This window comes from Ammospiza nelsoni, chromosome 21, assembly GCF_027579445.1.
Source record: "Ammospiza nelsoni isolate bAmmNel1 chromosome 21, bAmmNel1.pri, whole genome shotgun sequence".
In the NCBI taxonomy this organism is placed as follows: domain Eukaryota; kingdom Metazoa; phylum Chordata; class Aves; order Passeriformes; family Passerellidae; genus Ammospiza; species Ammospiza nelsoni.
Genome location: NC_080653.1, coordinates 4,977,555 through 4,993,256, shown reverse-complemented (window position 1 = coordinate 4,993,256; position 15,702 = coordinate 4,977,555). Strand labels below are relative to the sequence as shown.

At 46.7% G+C, this 15,702-nt stretch overlaps 1 protein-coding gene across 1 annotated transcript in view; it reads right to left on the bottom strand.

Moving 5' to 3' along the window:
• COL26A1 (collagen type XXVI alpha 1 chain) overlaps positions 1–15,702 on the bottom strand; it is a 166,378-nt gene that overhangs the window by 131,638 nt on the left and 19,038 nt on the right. Inside the window, exons 2-3 of the mRNA XM_059487097.1 lie at positions 12,552–12,674; positions 2,234–2,337 (exon numbers count right to left, since the gene is read on the bottom strand). Coding sequence (XP_059343080.1) covers positions 2,234–2,337; positions 12,552–12,674 — 227 coding nt within the window. The remainder of the gene's footprint in view (positions 1–2,233; positions 2,338–12,551; positions 12,675–15,702) is intronic.

Genomic DNA, 15,702 nt, shown 5'->3' with positions numbered 1-15,702 from the left:
TCTTGCAGCAGGGGAGAGCACAGAAAGGAAAGAGTACAAAAGGCCTCATATTGGGTTGCCAAAAACCCTAAACCAGCCTATTTTTATCTTTGCTTACTTTGATTTCCAAGTGACACTAACATTAAGAATTAACATAAAGAGTAAGTAAATATTTCCATTTCAAAATTGACAGCTTGAAGGGCCATGCAGACCACTAGCACCAGTATTTACACTAAAAACTAAGTGGCCCAACACTGCTGCACTAGAAAGGGTCTATTTTATTTTCCTCTTTCATTCAAGGATATGGGACTGTCAGTAGCACCAGATGTTTTAAGGAGAAGGAAAAAAATGTAAAAAGAATCTCACACTTGAAAGTAAGGGCTTACTACTGGCTTTCTTCTCACACTCCACAGACCATATCCAAGCCCAAAAGAACAGTTCCACCTTTCAAAGTAGCTATATAAAATTGTCACCTCGTTGCACAGAGCTGCTCCTGCAAGATCGCTGCCGGCTCTCTCAAACCAGCTCACATTGGCTTTTTATTTCCACTGAACTCTGCTGAGACAGATCTGGCACTGCAGGGGGGTGCTGGAATCTCTCCTTTGTACCAGCAGCACCACTAAGCTGCAGTAACTCACACCTGTCCAAACCTACAGGCACAAACAGGGGCTCCTCAGGTCACCAAGCACATCCTCAGCTCTGCCACCAGCCCCAGCTCCCCTTGCCTTGCAGGGACAGCTGAAAACTCAAACTGCACAAAGGAGCCTCTCTCAGCTCACTTCTGTGACAGTGATCACAGGGGTCCAAGGATGAGGGAAGAGATGAGGACCTGACTCTATGCTTCAGAAGGCTTAATTTATTTTATTATATATATTAATTAAAACTACAATATATATATTACTTAATAGAAACTATACCAAAAGAATAGAAGAAAGGATTTCACCAGAAGGCTAGCTAAGAATAGAAAAAGAAAAACGAATAACAAAGGCTTGTGTCTCAGACAGTCTGAGCCAGCTGGGCTGTGATTGGCCATTAATTAGAAACAACCACATGAGACCAATCACAGATGCACCTGTGGCATTCCACAGCAGCAGATAACCATTGTTTACATTTTGTTCCTGAGGCTTCTCAGGAGGAAAAATCCTAATGAAAGTATTTTTCATAAAACATGTCTGACACATACTTCTTTTAGCATTATGTTAAAATGTAAAGCTCTCTCCTGCAGACTGCAGCTTTGGGTAGTTTTGCCACTTTGTAAGGGTTTTCTGGAGCTTCTGGGATGCTATTGTCTGCTCAGCAGCCTGGAGCCAGCTGCTGTCTGCAGCCATCACTCTTTGGGACTGCAATGAGGCAACTGCCTCGGCAGAGATTGGCCTGAATTGTGGGATTGGTATTAAGATATCACAGCACAAACAGCAGACTCAGAGATGTTGGACACCCCCACTGACCCTTCAGCAGGCTGTGTTGACCTGATGCAAATGAACAGAAAACTCCAGGCTCAGTTTCTCCCATTCGTAAGCTATGAACTCTCAAGTCAGGTTCAGCAGATACCTTAATGCCTAAACCTGATACTTGGTGGAGAAGCAGAACTTGTTTCAAATCCCCAGACAGTTAAAATAGAAAATGTTAGGAAGAAAAATGTAAAACATGCCCTATTGGGATAAAAAAAGGAAAATACTTTTTCCTCCTCCTCTGGAGAGAGCCCTTTTCCTTTGAGTGGAGGGAACTGTTTTCACACACACTGTGCAACATGAATGTTACACCAATAAGTCAAGGAGCAGGTAGGAAAGGGAACCAAAGGTATTGATTCAAAGCTCTCTGGGAGCACACATTATTTATGTCCAGACCTTACAAAAGCAGCATCCAGGGACCAGCTTTTATTGGATACAGCAACTGATGGTGACAACAGGGACAGGGAGAAGATAACACACAAAAAGGATAAAGCATATTTTCTGAACCAGGGATGCCAAGCATGAGCACATCTCTAAACAGGTCATCACTGATTCCCTTTTCTTTATTTATTTTTTCCCCGTCTCCATTCAGGCCTGTTTGCAGGCATTCAGAAAGATCTGTCTTCCAAGACCACCTTTCAGACTGTGTGTGACATTCAGATGACAATGGGGTGTGAAGGGAACAGGTGATTTGTTCCTGTGTTTGGGAGGTGTACAGAGCACATTAAAGAACAAACCCCAGCTCAAGGCAGTCAGTCCATCCTTGCTGCTCACAAGGACAGAGGCATTGCTGGATAACTCACCCTCCTCACAGTTGCTCCCTGTGAAGCCAGGACAGCACCTCCACTCCAGCGTGGTCACGGTTCTGTAGGACATTTTGTACGTGGGCCTGATGAGAGTCCTGTAACTAACACAAACAAGGAGTCAGCAGAGCACAGTGCCCTGATCCAGCAGTGCTGCTACTGATTCACAGCACATCTTCCACCTGGATACACCCCAGAGCACCCAGCCAACCCCAGCCACAGAAAAAGGAGTCACACAAAATATCAGCAAGGATTTATTCATTGTGCTCATATTGCAGAAGTCCCATACCTTCTCAGTGATTTCTCATGGACAGCTCCTTGTAGCACAGACTCCTTCTTCTTCACAGTACAGACAGCAAACTCCAACTCTCTCCTTACCCAGCTAACCCACTCTTTTGTAGCACTTATCCTCATTGGACACAGCTGTGGCCTGTTAAGAGCAGGCCTGTTGCTAATCTTTGGTGATTAGTGCAGCTGCAACTCCTCAGGGGTGAGATTACCTTCTGCACGATCTTTATTTTCTTACATTCTATCCTTCCACATCTATTAGAGTGTGGATGTGATGTAACAGCTTTTATTTACCTCCTTAAGCCCTCATGCTCTACTGGCCCTTCCCCACACCTCTCCTCCTGCAGGTACCACCAGCAGCTTTGTGGAGATCTCACCAATGCAATGCCCTGCAAGATGCAGAGATGATGACTTGTTTCCCACACTCTCCCTTCATGTGGGCTTCTGTGACATTGAACAGAGGCTGGCAACAGCCTTTCCTCACTCAGCAGTAAAAGTTTCCCATCTCCCAGGTGCCTTCCTTTTCCCCACCCCTCAGACCTGGGATGTGCCAGCACATCAACATGACAACTACATCAGGGAACTTCTTTTTCCCAGCTACCTGACCTGTGCCTCAATTCTCCCCCTATCTGAAATAGGGTCACACTCTTCTGGACCACAGCCAAGGTTCTGCAGGACAGTTTGGGAGCTCTGTGAGCAACACAGCATCCCCAGGGTCCCAATTACAGCACAAGCACTGCCAAGCCCCTCTGGGAACTGGAGGGTGACCTGCAGACACAGCAGGGCTGTGCAAGGCACCAGTGATTCTGAAGTCAACACAAAACAGACAGTTGCATAAGTGACAACTTTTCCTTTAAAACAGCAGCTCGTCAAAGCTGGCAGCTCAGAGTTTTCCTAGTATACAGCCAAACAAAGTCACTGCTGCTATTCATGAAGCTAAAAGCAAACACAGAAGTCATACTCTACAAGTTCCCCTCAAAATTCCTACCCTTATTTAACAGCCAAAAGAATTTGGCACACACAGGGAGAGTCTGAAGCTTTGGGATTACAGTGTTGCAGGCTGCAGTTTATGCTTTTCTCTCCAAGCCAGGCAGACACAAGCCCTGAGCACCCTGTCCCTGGGGAAGAGGCTCCTCCTGCTGAGAGCCAGAGGAGACAGAGACAGCCCCAGGCTCAGCTGGGCACTGGGGGAAAACAGAGCTGGAGGTTGCATGAATCTCATCCAAAACTGCTCCAGGGGGAGGCAGGTGTGCACCCAGGACAGCACTGCAGTGCATGGTAGCTACTCCAAGGAGCAGTAACAAAGGCTTGCCAGGAGAGGCTGCCCACGTGTGTCTTGGAAAGATGGAGCAGCTCAGTCGTGGTTAGCAGAGTCTTTGGGAAGCTAATTTCTCAGGAAGCTGTTTGCTGATGATTTGTGCCAGCTGCCAAACACAGAAACTAAGTTCTGCTATAACCACTGGAGAGGGTGAGCTGCACAAGCTTCCTCCTGAGCACGGGGCTGCCTGCCCTGGGAACAGCCTCACCCAGAGAGGGAGAGCAGCACAGTCTCCTGAGAACAGGATGTTCTCACCCTTGGAGCTGCCATAAAGCCCACCAGCCCCTGCTAATACCCACAGCAGTGATGCAGGCACTTGGCTGGTATGCGCTGCACAGAGCCAGCTCATCCCACCTGTTTCTTTGCTCCTCTGCATCCAGTGGTGTTCAGGAGTCCACAGATGTGAGAGTTTGAGGACTTGGAGCATGCTGATGTAGGTAGACCTCAGTGCTTTTTCACAAAGAGACCAAAGACTGTGAGTGTCTTGCTGAGGGTCTCTCAGAATAGCTCTGGCAAAGCTCAGGAACTGAACCCAGGTCTCCCAACTCCCAGTGCTGGCGCTGGACTCAGACACATTTCCACACGTAAGCCCCAAAGCATCAGTCACAAGTTCATGACTTTGTCACTAATACCACAGCTGGATTTGACCTTCAGATGAAAGTCTCCAGCCTTGTTACCAGTGTCCAGAGCCAGCGTGTCTCCAACCACACCGTGATTTTAAAACCATGTTTCTGCCAACACCAAGATGTTAAAACTCTTTCAAACTTCATTATGAAGTGTGGAGAGTGGCTTGAGCCAGACTGGAATTTTGGCAGCAGTTCTGTGTCGGGGAAGTAGCTCTAGTTTAATCCTCAAATGAGGGAGGACTTCTCAGGGCATGACAAGCGTGGAGCTCAGCTGTCACAGTCTACCACCCACCCTGAATTCCCTGGAAGTGTCCTGATGTGTGCAGCTCTGTTCAACATTGCACACTCAGGCATCTGAAGTAGGCCCAGTTTGCAAATCCAATTTGTTCTGAAGTTGCCCTGTCCTTCACAGCTTCATTTTTCCTCAATTATGTGACATGGCACCAAGGTCTGCTGGTGCAGACACATCATGCAGATTTATGACTCCTATTCTAGGAGGGGATCACAGAAAGCACCTTTAGCAAAGCATCACCACCATCTGACACTGGCAGTGTTGCAACTGAAGGAGATGAAAAAAATATATGGAAAAGGAGAGGGAAGGAAGATACCTGTTAAAGATCAGAAGCCCCTGAATGAAAATATGTGGAAAACACAAGAGGCAGAAAAAAGGATTGGTAGCAAAATAGGGAAGCCTTTTCCTTGGATGTCACTCAAGCCACAAACACTGCACAGAAATCTGCCAAAGGAGAGGGGAAGAAGTTTGGAGGAGCCACAGCCTTGGACTGCTCTGCTCCTCAGGGAGCCAAGGGATGTGCTCAGCACACAGGTCCCTTCTGCAGGAGAACCCCAAGCACTTGATGGAGAACAAACCACCAGGGTCTGCCACCCCACTGCAAGAGTCAGGAGTCATTTCTGGGATTTTGCTGAGGCTTCACAACAACATCCCAGGCAGTGGGGCAATTTTTTTTCTCCAAAGAAAGCTCAAGCAGCTGTTCCTAGAGCAGAGCCAACACATGGCTGTCCTTGGAGCTGCCTGATCCCTGTAGGATGAGCTACACAAGCCTGTCCACATGCAATTATCATTTGGGAAATAGCATCTCTTGCTTGTGGCTTAAGTGAGTGCCAAGGAAGAGGTAATTTGGGGAAGGAGCATGAGCTGACTGATGAACTGATTTGGGGGTACAAAGCTGTAAGTACTGGAGAGGTCAGGACATACCAAGGGATGGCAGCCAAGGAGTCTCACTCCTCAGCACACAAGGATGTGTTCCCCTTGTTTTCAAGGAAGTGTCACTGAACACAACAGGCAAACATGACACAAGAAAGGGGATCAAAGCCTCAAAAATCAGGTCAAAAGAGACAGGGTGATCTCTGCCATGACCCAAGCAGGACAGGCTGTCACACACAGGAAATACCTTCACCCTTTCTGGATTTCCCTTGCCCTTTGACACTCACAAACAAAGCTGTTTGTGCACAAAGACCACAGAGAAGGAAGGCATGAAACTCCTTTCCACATCACAAGAGAAGGTTTTGTTACTGTGACCCATTCAGCCATTGCAGTTTGTGCCCAAGGAGACCTCAGTGACCCTCAGAGGCTCCTATTGGTTTCTATTCAAGCCCCAGATTGGAAGTTTCACCATCACTTCCTGATGGGCTTCAGGATCACAAGATGAATGAACTTGCCTTTTTGACTGGCAAAGAGTGCAAAAACCAAGGAATCCAACCTCTGGTGGTTTCCCTACTTCTCTCATGGCACTGAAGTCAGGTACCAACCCAGTGGGTCCAACCCCATCCATAAAACTTCCACCTCGTATTCCAGGGACCCTCATCTTCATTCCAAAAGTGCATCAAAAGGCATCCAGGACAAAGCTTGGGTAGTTCCTCCAACTCTTGGTACCAATGCCCTGATATACAGACACGCCAAAACCCTGCAACTCCCCACAGAAAATCAGAGTGTTCAGAAATCAGATTTCAAATCCATCAAGTTAAGTAACCATATCTCAAAGCACTTGGAAAGAAGGGAGTTTAAGAGCTCAGAGAACCTATCAAATATATATTTGGTTCCCAACACCACAATGCCCACACAGACCATCCTAACCATCCTCTCAAAGCTACCAGACACTGATTACACCAGTCTGTGAGACACATAGAGCTTCACCTCAAACCAGTGCCAGAGCTGGTGCAGGGACAAGAAGCACCTTTGCCATCACATTTACATTTACAGGCATGGCAGAGACCATCACTGTGAATCAGAGCTGTGCTCTTTTTTCCTGCAGCCCCAGCTCTTCCAGCTTCCCTACCACAAACACAGCAGTTCCCGAGGGAACAACATAACCAGAGGAGCTCCAAATATGCTCCTGCAGACAAGATTAAACAAAAAACAACCAACCTGCAGCTGCAGGAGTGTTGGAGCTCATTGTGTCTTCTGTCTTTGCCAATGGGGAAGAAGAAGACTGTTTAGCTCTGAACACACCTGGTTCAAACAACTCAGCAAAAGACTAAAACCGGGAAACAAACTGATCTACCTGCCATGCCCTGCTGTCCACAGCAATATTGAGTCTCTCAGTCCCAAGGAAAAAGGCCAAGGATACAGAGACAAATGTTTCTGTGCCACCACAGAGTAATCATCAGCTCCTGCCTTTATTAACAATCAGATGTCAGTGCTATTGCAAGCAGCACTGCAGCAGGGAGGAGAATGCTCAGAGAATGTCTGGGCAAGATCAAAAGGCCTCAATCAGCAGCCTGAGCACAACCCCTGGAACAGGTGACCCTCCACCTGTGCCCAGGCAGCACCACACAGCCATTGTTCAAAGCTGAGAATGCCCCTTTGTGCTACAGCTCTAATCCCACCCACCCAGAGCCTCTGTCTGTCCTGCTGCAGGAGCACTGCTCATCCTGCTTTTCTACCCCATGTGTGCTTCAGAGAGCAGATGCCTTTTTCCAAGCATATTTCATTTCCAAGATGTGGAGTTGTAAGGGAATTAAACACATAAAAGAGTTTATGTGTAACAGGACTTCAAATAGCAATCCTAATGCACTGGAATAAGCTCTGGGATTTATTATTCAATTGACTGGAAAGCAAGAAAGAGAGAAGGATTTCCCTGTGGCATTACTAGTTCTGAAACTGAGGGGAAACAGCATCTACAGGCCAATCTCCTGGGTGACAGAGCCCCAACTTCTCCTACTGACCCTGTAGCAACAGAGTTTTCAAAAGCACAGAAGACCAAATTGGATGAGCTTGCAGAATTCCTTCTTTGTTATTCTACAAACCAGCTTGTAAAATCCCTCTGGGAGCAGTAATGTGTTCAATTTAAATGAAAAGAAGAAAAAAAAAGAAAACCCAGCATTCAAAAACACCAAACAAGATGATCCATGCAAGATGTGTAGTCTGCTTACATGAAATGCACAGAGTATTTGTGATAAGCCAAACCAGCTACAGTACTGAAATAAAAAACCAGGCAGTGACAGGCAGCTGAAAGGGCATCACAGCCCAGATTTGCTGTGCTGCAAGAACACTCTTCCTGCCATCTCTCCCATCTCTGGGTGAAGTTTAAAGCCAACAGATGCATAATTTAATGTTTGGAGTTTCAATGATTCTTATCAAAGGAAGAGACCAGGTAAACCCATCCTTGTACAAGCCAGCTGTGGGTTTCCCAGAAAATCTTCAAAATCTCTGAAGGCAGAAAATGCTGCAGAGACAGGAGACTCAAAAGCTGAAGTGAGACAGCTCTGTGACCACAGAGTACAGCAAAGCATAAGAAAAACTCACATAACCTTGTTGGGAACATTAATTTTCAAGGATGAGACAAGTAGGAGAGGAGCTGGAATATCCCACCACAAATGAAGAACATTTCCAGAGATGAGATGGGGATTTTCCAGAGGTGAGATGGGGATTTTCAAGGCAACAACAGTTTGCAGCAGAAAGTGTTTGTCTTCTGAAGACTGTAACAGCACATGATCTGCCTAGGCCACTCATCCCATCCATTTACCTCCAAAGACACTACTGACCACAACAATCATACACAAATATTCTAATCAAAAGTTTGGCCAACTAGAGTATAGCAAGAAGCTGCCCTGTTGTGTCATAAAACACTGTAAAACCAAAGCAGCTCTGTTTTCACCTTACAGGTGAGGTGGCATTGCTGGTCTGAAGGCACAGGAGGTCACAAAAGCTCCAACAACTGAAAGGTCTCAAATCCTTCCCTGGCCTTCAAGGCCACCCTTCTGAGTGAGCCTTGAGGAGTGCAGTGTCCCAGGCAGGGCAGGACTGGACATCACCCTGCAGCTGCTGCAGCCAAAGGATTGCTGAGGAGAAGGGTTACAATTTGGATGCCTGGGTTTACCAGGCTGGGGACAACCATCCAGGCAGCAGAGAACCAGAGATTAGGTTCCCATTGACATCCCAAGGTAGGGACTTTGTCCTTTCCTTTAGACAGACAAATGGCACATGAGTTTGAAGCGTTCAGCCAGGCTGCTGCAGAGCTGCCCGTGCACCAGGAGTGTGACACTGCAAGGGCACAGCCTGTGGCACAGAGGAGCTGAAGCCTTCACTGCACAAATGGAGAGAGCTCAAGAACAGATGTGCTGAGGGAAATCCTCCAGCCAAGACTGCTCCAGAGCAACTCAGCACCCAAGCTAAATAAAGAGCCTGGGGCAGAGGGCAGGAACAGAGCAGCTCATCCCAGCCCAGCCAAGATGATGACACTCCTGCTGAAGCAGCTTCCCAGGAGCAAGTGAATGGACAGCAAGGACATCCCACAGCCAGGGCTGCAAGGCTGGGATCTCACAGATCCTCCTCTGCCAAAGGCTTGACTCTGAGCTGTAGTTTGTGCAGTAAGGGAAAGAAACCCAACAGGAATGAATGGGAGACAGGAAAGGGATTAAATCCTGTCTGGCCCCAGCGATGTCTGCTCGTAAGTGGAGTCTCTGTAGCAGAGAGCCCCTCTCAGCTGTCACCACGAGGCTGAGAGATGCCTTTTTCCTTGGCTGACATCCCTTTTGCTAGTGAGCAGCCTGATAAGGGGTGCTGGCAGCACGAAAGCTCTCCCAGATATGGCTGACTCCTGTAAACAAGGAGATGAAAACAGTTTGTTTCAAATCACAGCTGGGAGAAGCACTATAAAGGAAAATGGTGCCAATGGCTTACTGACACATTGCATTGCTTACAGTCACACAGAACACTCTGTGCCCCCCAATTCAAGTTCAGGCACCACAAACCTCCCTGGAGAAGAACAGGAGAAGGCCAAAAGACACTTCAAATTTACTTTTTAGCAAAAGAAAAGCAGATATATTTGTATTACATGAACAACTGCAGGGATATAGAGAACAAGAACATTTTTAGCCACTACCAGACCTGGAACAAGCCTGACCTTGCTGAAGCCAGACTTCCAGAAATCCCAAAAAGAGAGACTGGTACAGACAAGGTAAGGAGGAAATAGAAACAAGCAGGGCAGCCAGGCTGAGTTTTGTGCTGTGTTCATCTTCTGCAGGGATTTTCAGAGACCTGTTAAAGGAAGCTGTACATCTTGGTGGCTGATAAACTCTTACAAGCCCCTTCAAAGCCAGTTTCTTAACAGGAAAGGCACTACACTGCTTTGTGACTTTGGGAACTGCTTTCCTTATTTCTGTCCTTTATGCATGAGGAGTTTTCATGCATCTCAAAACAGGAGATGGGTTTTACCTGAATTAAGAGAGAGATTGGTGGTTCCTAAAAAGACAATACTCATTTTGGCGAGAGAGGAGGTAAATGTATTTAAAAAAAAAAGTTTTAGAACTTCAGCTTGACTCCAAGAAAAAAAGAAAGCCATTTCAAGCATCCCTATGGGCTGGCAACAAAGTGCTAGGCTACTGTGTGCTCAGAAAACATCATCTCTGTCACACAGCCTGGCTCAGGGTACCAAACATTGCCCACAGCAGCCACACTCACAAGAGTCATCATTTTCAGCAGCTGTTCTCATTCTCTTACCAAAATCAGGTGCATTGCTGAAAACAAACAACCACTTATAGAAGATGTCTTGGCTGGAGATAACTTATCCAACAGCCCATTCAACTCTCAGATCTCAGATCCCACCTTTGCTGTTACTCTTTCTTGGGGCTCTCCCTTTTAGATGGTGGCAGTAGGGGAAATTATCAAGGACCTGTTTTACCTCTGATGATAAGTGGATGAGTTCCAGCATTTTGTCAACAGCTTTCTGAGAGATCCTTGGGCAAGAGGTGCAGGGTCTTTCTCTACTTTATGCAAGAATGTCATGCAATATGTGCCTAGAGGCATGCAGGCATTTCCCTGGAAGGGTTCCATCCTCTTGTCCTGCATTTCCTCCCAGCCCAAAGGGAACAGAGCATTGATGTCCTCCCATCTCTTCAGGAAGGTTTCTCCACAGTGATCATCTTCCAAAAATGCAGCTCCTGTTAGCTGAGCTTTCACCAGCTGAGATCTTGAATATTTAATAACCTCAGCTTCTTTCCATGATATTTTCACACAGAAAGAAAAATTGAGATGTCTTCTGCTGTTCTGCATTGTCTCCAAACAATTGGACTCATCAGGCAAACAAACCAAACTACATTTGAAACGGAAAATGTTCCATGAACAATGTCACAACAGCACACACTACTACTAAAGTCTCTGGGTTAATGCAAGAATCAATGGCATCAATCAACTGCAGGGGCCCACAAAAAGAATTTTTACTATTAGCAAGATCAAATGTTTGGTTCTTGTGAAATTCCAGTTGTGTTAAAAACGAAAAATAACTAAGATTTTTGGCAAGTTTAGGAGACAAGGTGAAAGCTCACAAGTTTCTAATGACAATTATGTGCCTAAAAAGCCTGGGAAATTAAAAAGCTTCAACGGAAGTTTGGCCATGACAGTGTAAAATATGAAGTGTTTCAACCACAGCCTTGCATAAAGACAAAAGAGACACCAAAGCAGATATATTACAAGTGAAAAAACTGAGACTGACCACTGGCCAAGTGGAAACTGGAGAACCAACAATGGGAACAGCCCCATGCAAGATGTGAGTTCTAGATGAAGTGTCACAAGAACAGGGAGGTGGGGCTCGGCCTGCAGTCACCTTCTGGCCAGGTTATCAACTACAGGAACACCTCAACCAGTGCCCTGTGGGTGAATTGGTAACAATAACAATAAAATGCCTGAGCTCTGTGACCTAAGTTATGCCTTGTCTATTTGGGAAATTGTTTTAGAAGCTAGGTGCAAATTTAGAGCACAATGGCTTTTTTGCCCCAATTCCCAGCTGGGTGGGTAACACTATTCTGCTCTGAGAATGCCTTTCAGAGAAGGCAAAGCACAACAATGCAGACATTTTACTGAAAGGTGGTAGCTGGGGACAGCTATTCCACACTTCTTTTTCCTTCTTACATGTAGGTTCCAAGACTATAAATGATCAAAAGGCAAAGCAGGCTCAGGGCAAGTTTTTGACACGTAGCTGTTTTTAAGCTTTGTTTCTTGTCTGAGGAGAGAACACTCTGTTTTGAGGTGTCTTTAAAGGATACTGAAATCCAGGAAGTCTAAAGAAATTCCATTCTGAAAGATGCAGGGCACATTACCTTTGTTCTCCATTGCCTGTAAGGGATTTGATCACAGCTTTCCAGTGTATGTGATCAATATTTCCACTACAGCTGTGAGTGTGGGGACTTGATACCAACAAGACCCACAGAACCACTGACCCAGCACCCCTGCTCACCTGTTCACTCACTCTGAACATTTATCTGCTTTCATGATTATATCACCCAAATAAATAGGAGAATGTATATTATGGGGGTTCAGGTAAACATTCCTGTATAAAATATGTAATATTTTACACCTCAGTGTTCTTGATTTGTGGGAACCTCCACTTTGCACAGAATAAACAATGTCTCCTTTCTAAGTTAGACCTGTCTGTGTTTAGGGAGCTCCTAAACCTGGAAGCAATGCTACACTTACCTTCACCTGTGACTTCCCTGCAGTTATCACCAGTGGTGCTCCTCAGGCACAGCCCCCCAACGCAGGACATCCCACTCTCTGCAGCCCTCACCAGCCCCCAGCCCAAGGGGAAGGGCAGCAGGGTTGGGCAGCATGAGACATGAAGATTTTTACCTGACTAAGTTGGCACAAGGTCCCGGCCAGCGGCAGCTCTGATAAACTCTCTGGATCACCGTTTCTGACCCGTTCTGCACCTGGCAGGAGACTGTCCTTGTGACGGTGTAGTGACACCAGTGCCTGCAGAGACAGAGGATACACATTAGTGAGACAACCAGAGAACCAGCACACACCAGACTGCAGGAAAAACAGACCAAGAATCTGAGGTGGGGTGGTTTCTTCTGCCAGCCATAGCCAGGCTGACTTGCTGTCTTCACTTCTCACCCCACCCTCTCCTTCCAAGAGCTGCAGAAAGATTCCCAGCTCCTGCCAACCTGAACCACAGATCCAGCAATGCTTCTTGCTTGGTTGTCAGAGGCCAGAGTTTTACAGTGCATAATTTAGTTCTGTGACTTATCAGAAACAATAGGACTTGGGGAAAAAAAGACATGTTCCAAATCTCCTGATAGTCAGCTTCCATTGTACTGGTCTTAATTCCACCCTGTTTGTTATGGTATCATTCCCCAGCCTCCTACCATTCTGAACAACAGCAGAGTAGGAAAATTCTGCTTTTTGGTGTGGTGGAGTTCTCTGTCAGCAGGGTTTGAATGAGCTGGGTGCTGAACAAGTCCTGTTGTTGTCCTGCTGAGGTTACTGCCTAAAAATGGGCAAGGGAAAATGCAGGCAGGGAGGGATGAGTGTCTCACACTGTCTCAAGAGAGAGACAGACCCCTCACTGCAAGGTGTATGAGGCATAAGGAACTGCAGTGTGAGCACAGGGAATTCAGACCTAAAAATCCTTCAGGGACCTTCTCTGAAAAAAAAGTTTTAGGTTCCAAGAATATGCTTGAGGGGACACAAAAATTTTCCCCCTTGCAAGTATTGCTCATTTTGCCAAATACTGGTTCACTTTTTTGTGAATATTTTGGTGTGGAATGTTTTGTGATGCTTTTGTACATCAGTGTAGTTAACAGGTTTGAGAGTCATTTTCCTATTGACTGGGGATCAGAACTGGAGTCACTGTGGGACATGGAGACACCAACTTGTGCTCCAAAACACACCCAGTGCTTGTGTAAGCATTCCCTGCTGAACCAGAGCCAGACTCCTGGCTCCTCATCTATCTTAAAGCAAGAGCCCTCAATAGAGCACCACAGTGACTCCCCAACCCTGCACACCAAAAATCAATGTGACAATGCACCTGCACATCCCCTTCTCCTTCCCTGAACCACCTCCTGTCTGTCAGTTTCCCCAGAACACACCATCTACAGCATTTGTTGCTATTTTTTTCCCCTTTTTGCATTCCCCTCCCATCTCCACAGGATCCCTGCTCTCTGGATAGCTCCCATCTCCATGAATAGGAGGCACAGATGCCAGCACCACATGGGGCCAGCAGGCTGCTCGCTGACCCTTGGGCTACAGCCAGCCAGGAGGGCTGGGACACCCAGGGAGGGGTGGCTCTGTGCCACTGCCACCAGCTCAGAGCAGGGACAGGGCTCAGCTTGCAGCTCTCCCTGAGACACAGCTCCTGCTCACCAGAAACCCCCCTGGATTCCTCAGCAGGGAGTGGGCACTGTGGGCACACCTGAGGTGACCCCAGGTGAGCAGGGGGGTCTTTCAGAGCCACTGATCTCAGATTTGTCAGGGATCTGTGGTGTATGAACAGGGATCAGGACTGTGGGCACACCTGAGGGGACCCCAGGTGAGCAGGGAGATCAAATGTGAGCACTCATCTCTCCAACTTCTCTCTTTACCAACAGAAGAGAGGGTTTGGTTACAAAGGTACTCACAAAGGTACATCACACTCTTGGCTTCCCATAAATAGCATAATTTTCCTACAAATACAACTTTTAGGGGTTTTTACTGTGGCATGCAGGCAGGTGAGACAAAACCAGGAACACAGATGGGCAAGGATGCATTAGGACATCCAGCTTGGCACTCAGTGCAGATAAAATAGCACAGTGATTACAACAGAAAGACAGACAAAACCAGCCCAAGACTTCCCTTTGCAAGCCAAAAGTCAGCAAGAACAGCCTCCAGAATGCAAGCAGGCTTCAGACAATGTGATGAAAGGCCCCATCATGGCTTACAGAGATTATAAATGACCCTTTATATTATACACAGATGCAAGGAAGGAAGGTTTAGGACTTTTACTGGCATGCATCCAGGATGGCAGAGAATATGTTGCTGCTTATTCAGAAAGAACATTCCAACCAAGCAAACAAAATTATCCAAACAGCAGCTCTTTTAGGATCTTATGTATGCTCATCACCAGCATATTTAGTGTGATGTTCTGCAGCATCCCAAGGAAACTGGTCCTTGCTCAGAGAGAGGAGTTTCACTTGGTCCATTTCCTCCAGCTGTTTCCAAACACCCCCTCCTCTCACACCCTATTTAATTCTTGGAAGACTTTCACAGACAACAGAGGATCTGCACATCATGGCCTGCAAGCTGCTGATTTAGACAGTTTCCTTCTGGGGCTACAGACCCAGATCTCATGTCTTGATCCCAGCTGACAATGTGTTTTTCCAGAGGGAATGGGGGTGTTGATGCCAGCAGCTATCTAATCACCATTCACTGTGGAGGTTCAGGATGTTGCTGTGGACCCTTCAGGCTAAATGGAACAACAAAATCAATAGTTTGCTTCCATTTGGAGATAGTCTGCAAACTCCTGCTTGGAGCTTGAACAGACCCCTCCCTCAGCAGATGCTGAGGGGTGCCTGCTCTCTGCTGACTCAGCAAAAGCAAGGATGGCTTTGGGCACCTGGACACTGGAGGACACAAGAAATCCTCCCCTTCCAGAGCACATGGGGAACAGCCTGAGAGCATCTCACAGGGCATCCAGGCTTACTCAGAAAGCTGGAGGTGCAGTTTGCTTCCATAGGCAGACACCAGACAAAGCCATACCTGCACCCCAATGACTTTCTGAACCTCCCACACCCCTCAACAGAAGTTTATTGGGAATCACAGTTCACCCCTGGATATTCTGAATGTTTTTACAGCCTGGCATCCAACAGTGAAAGAGAAAAGGGACTGCAGAAGGTGGAAAAGTATGAGGTAACTTATAACCAAGCTAAAATACAGAATGTCCAGAAGAGCCACACACTCACATATCAAAGCTTAATTCCTGGATGGCATAGTTAGATCAATCATTTCATGGATGGGAAGACAC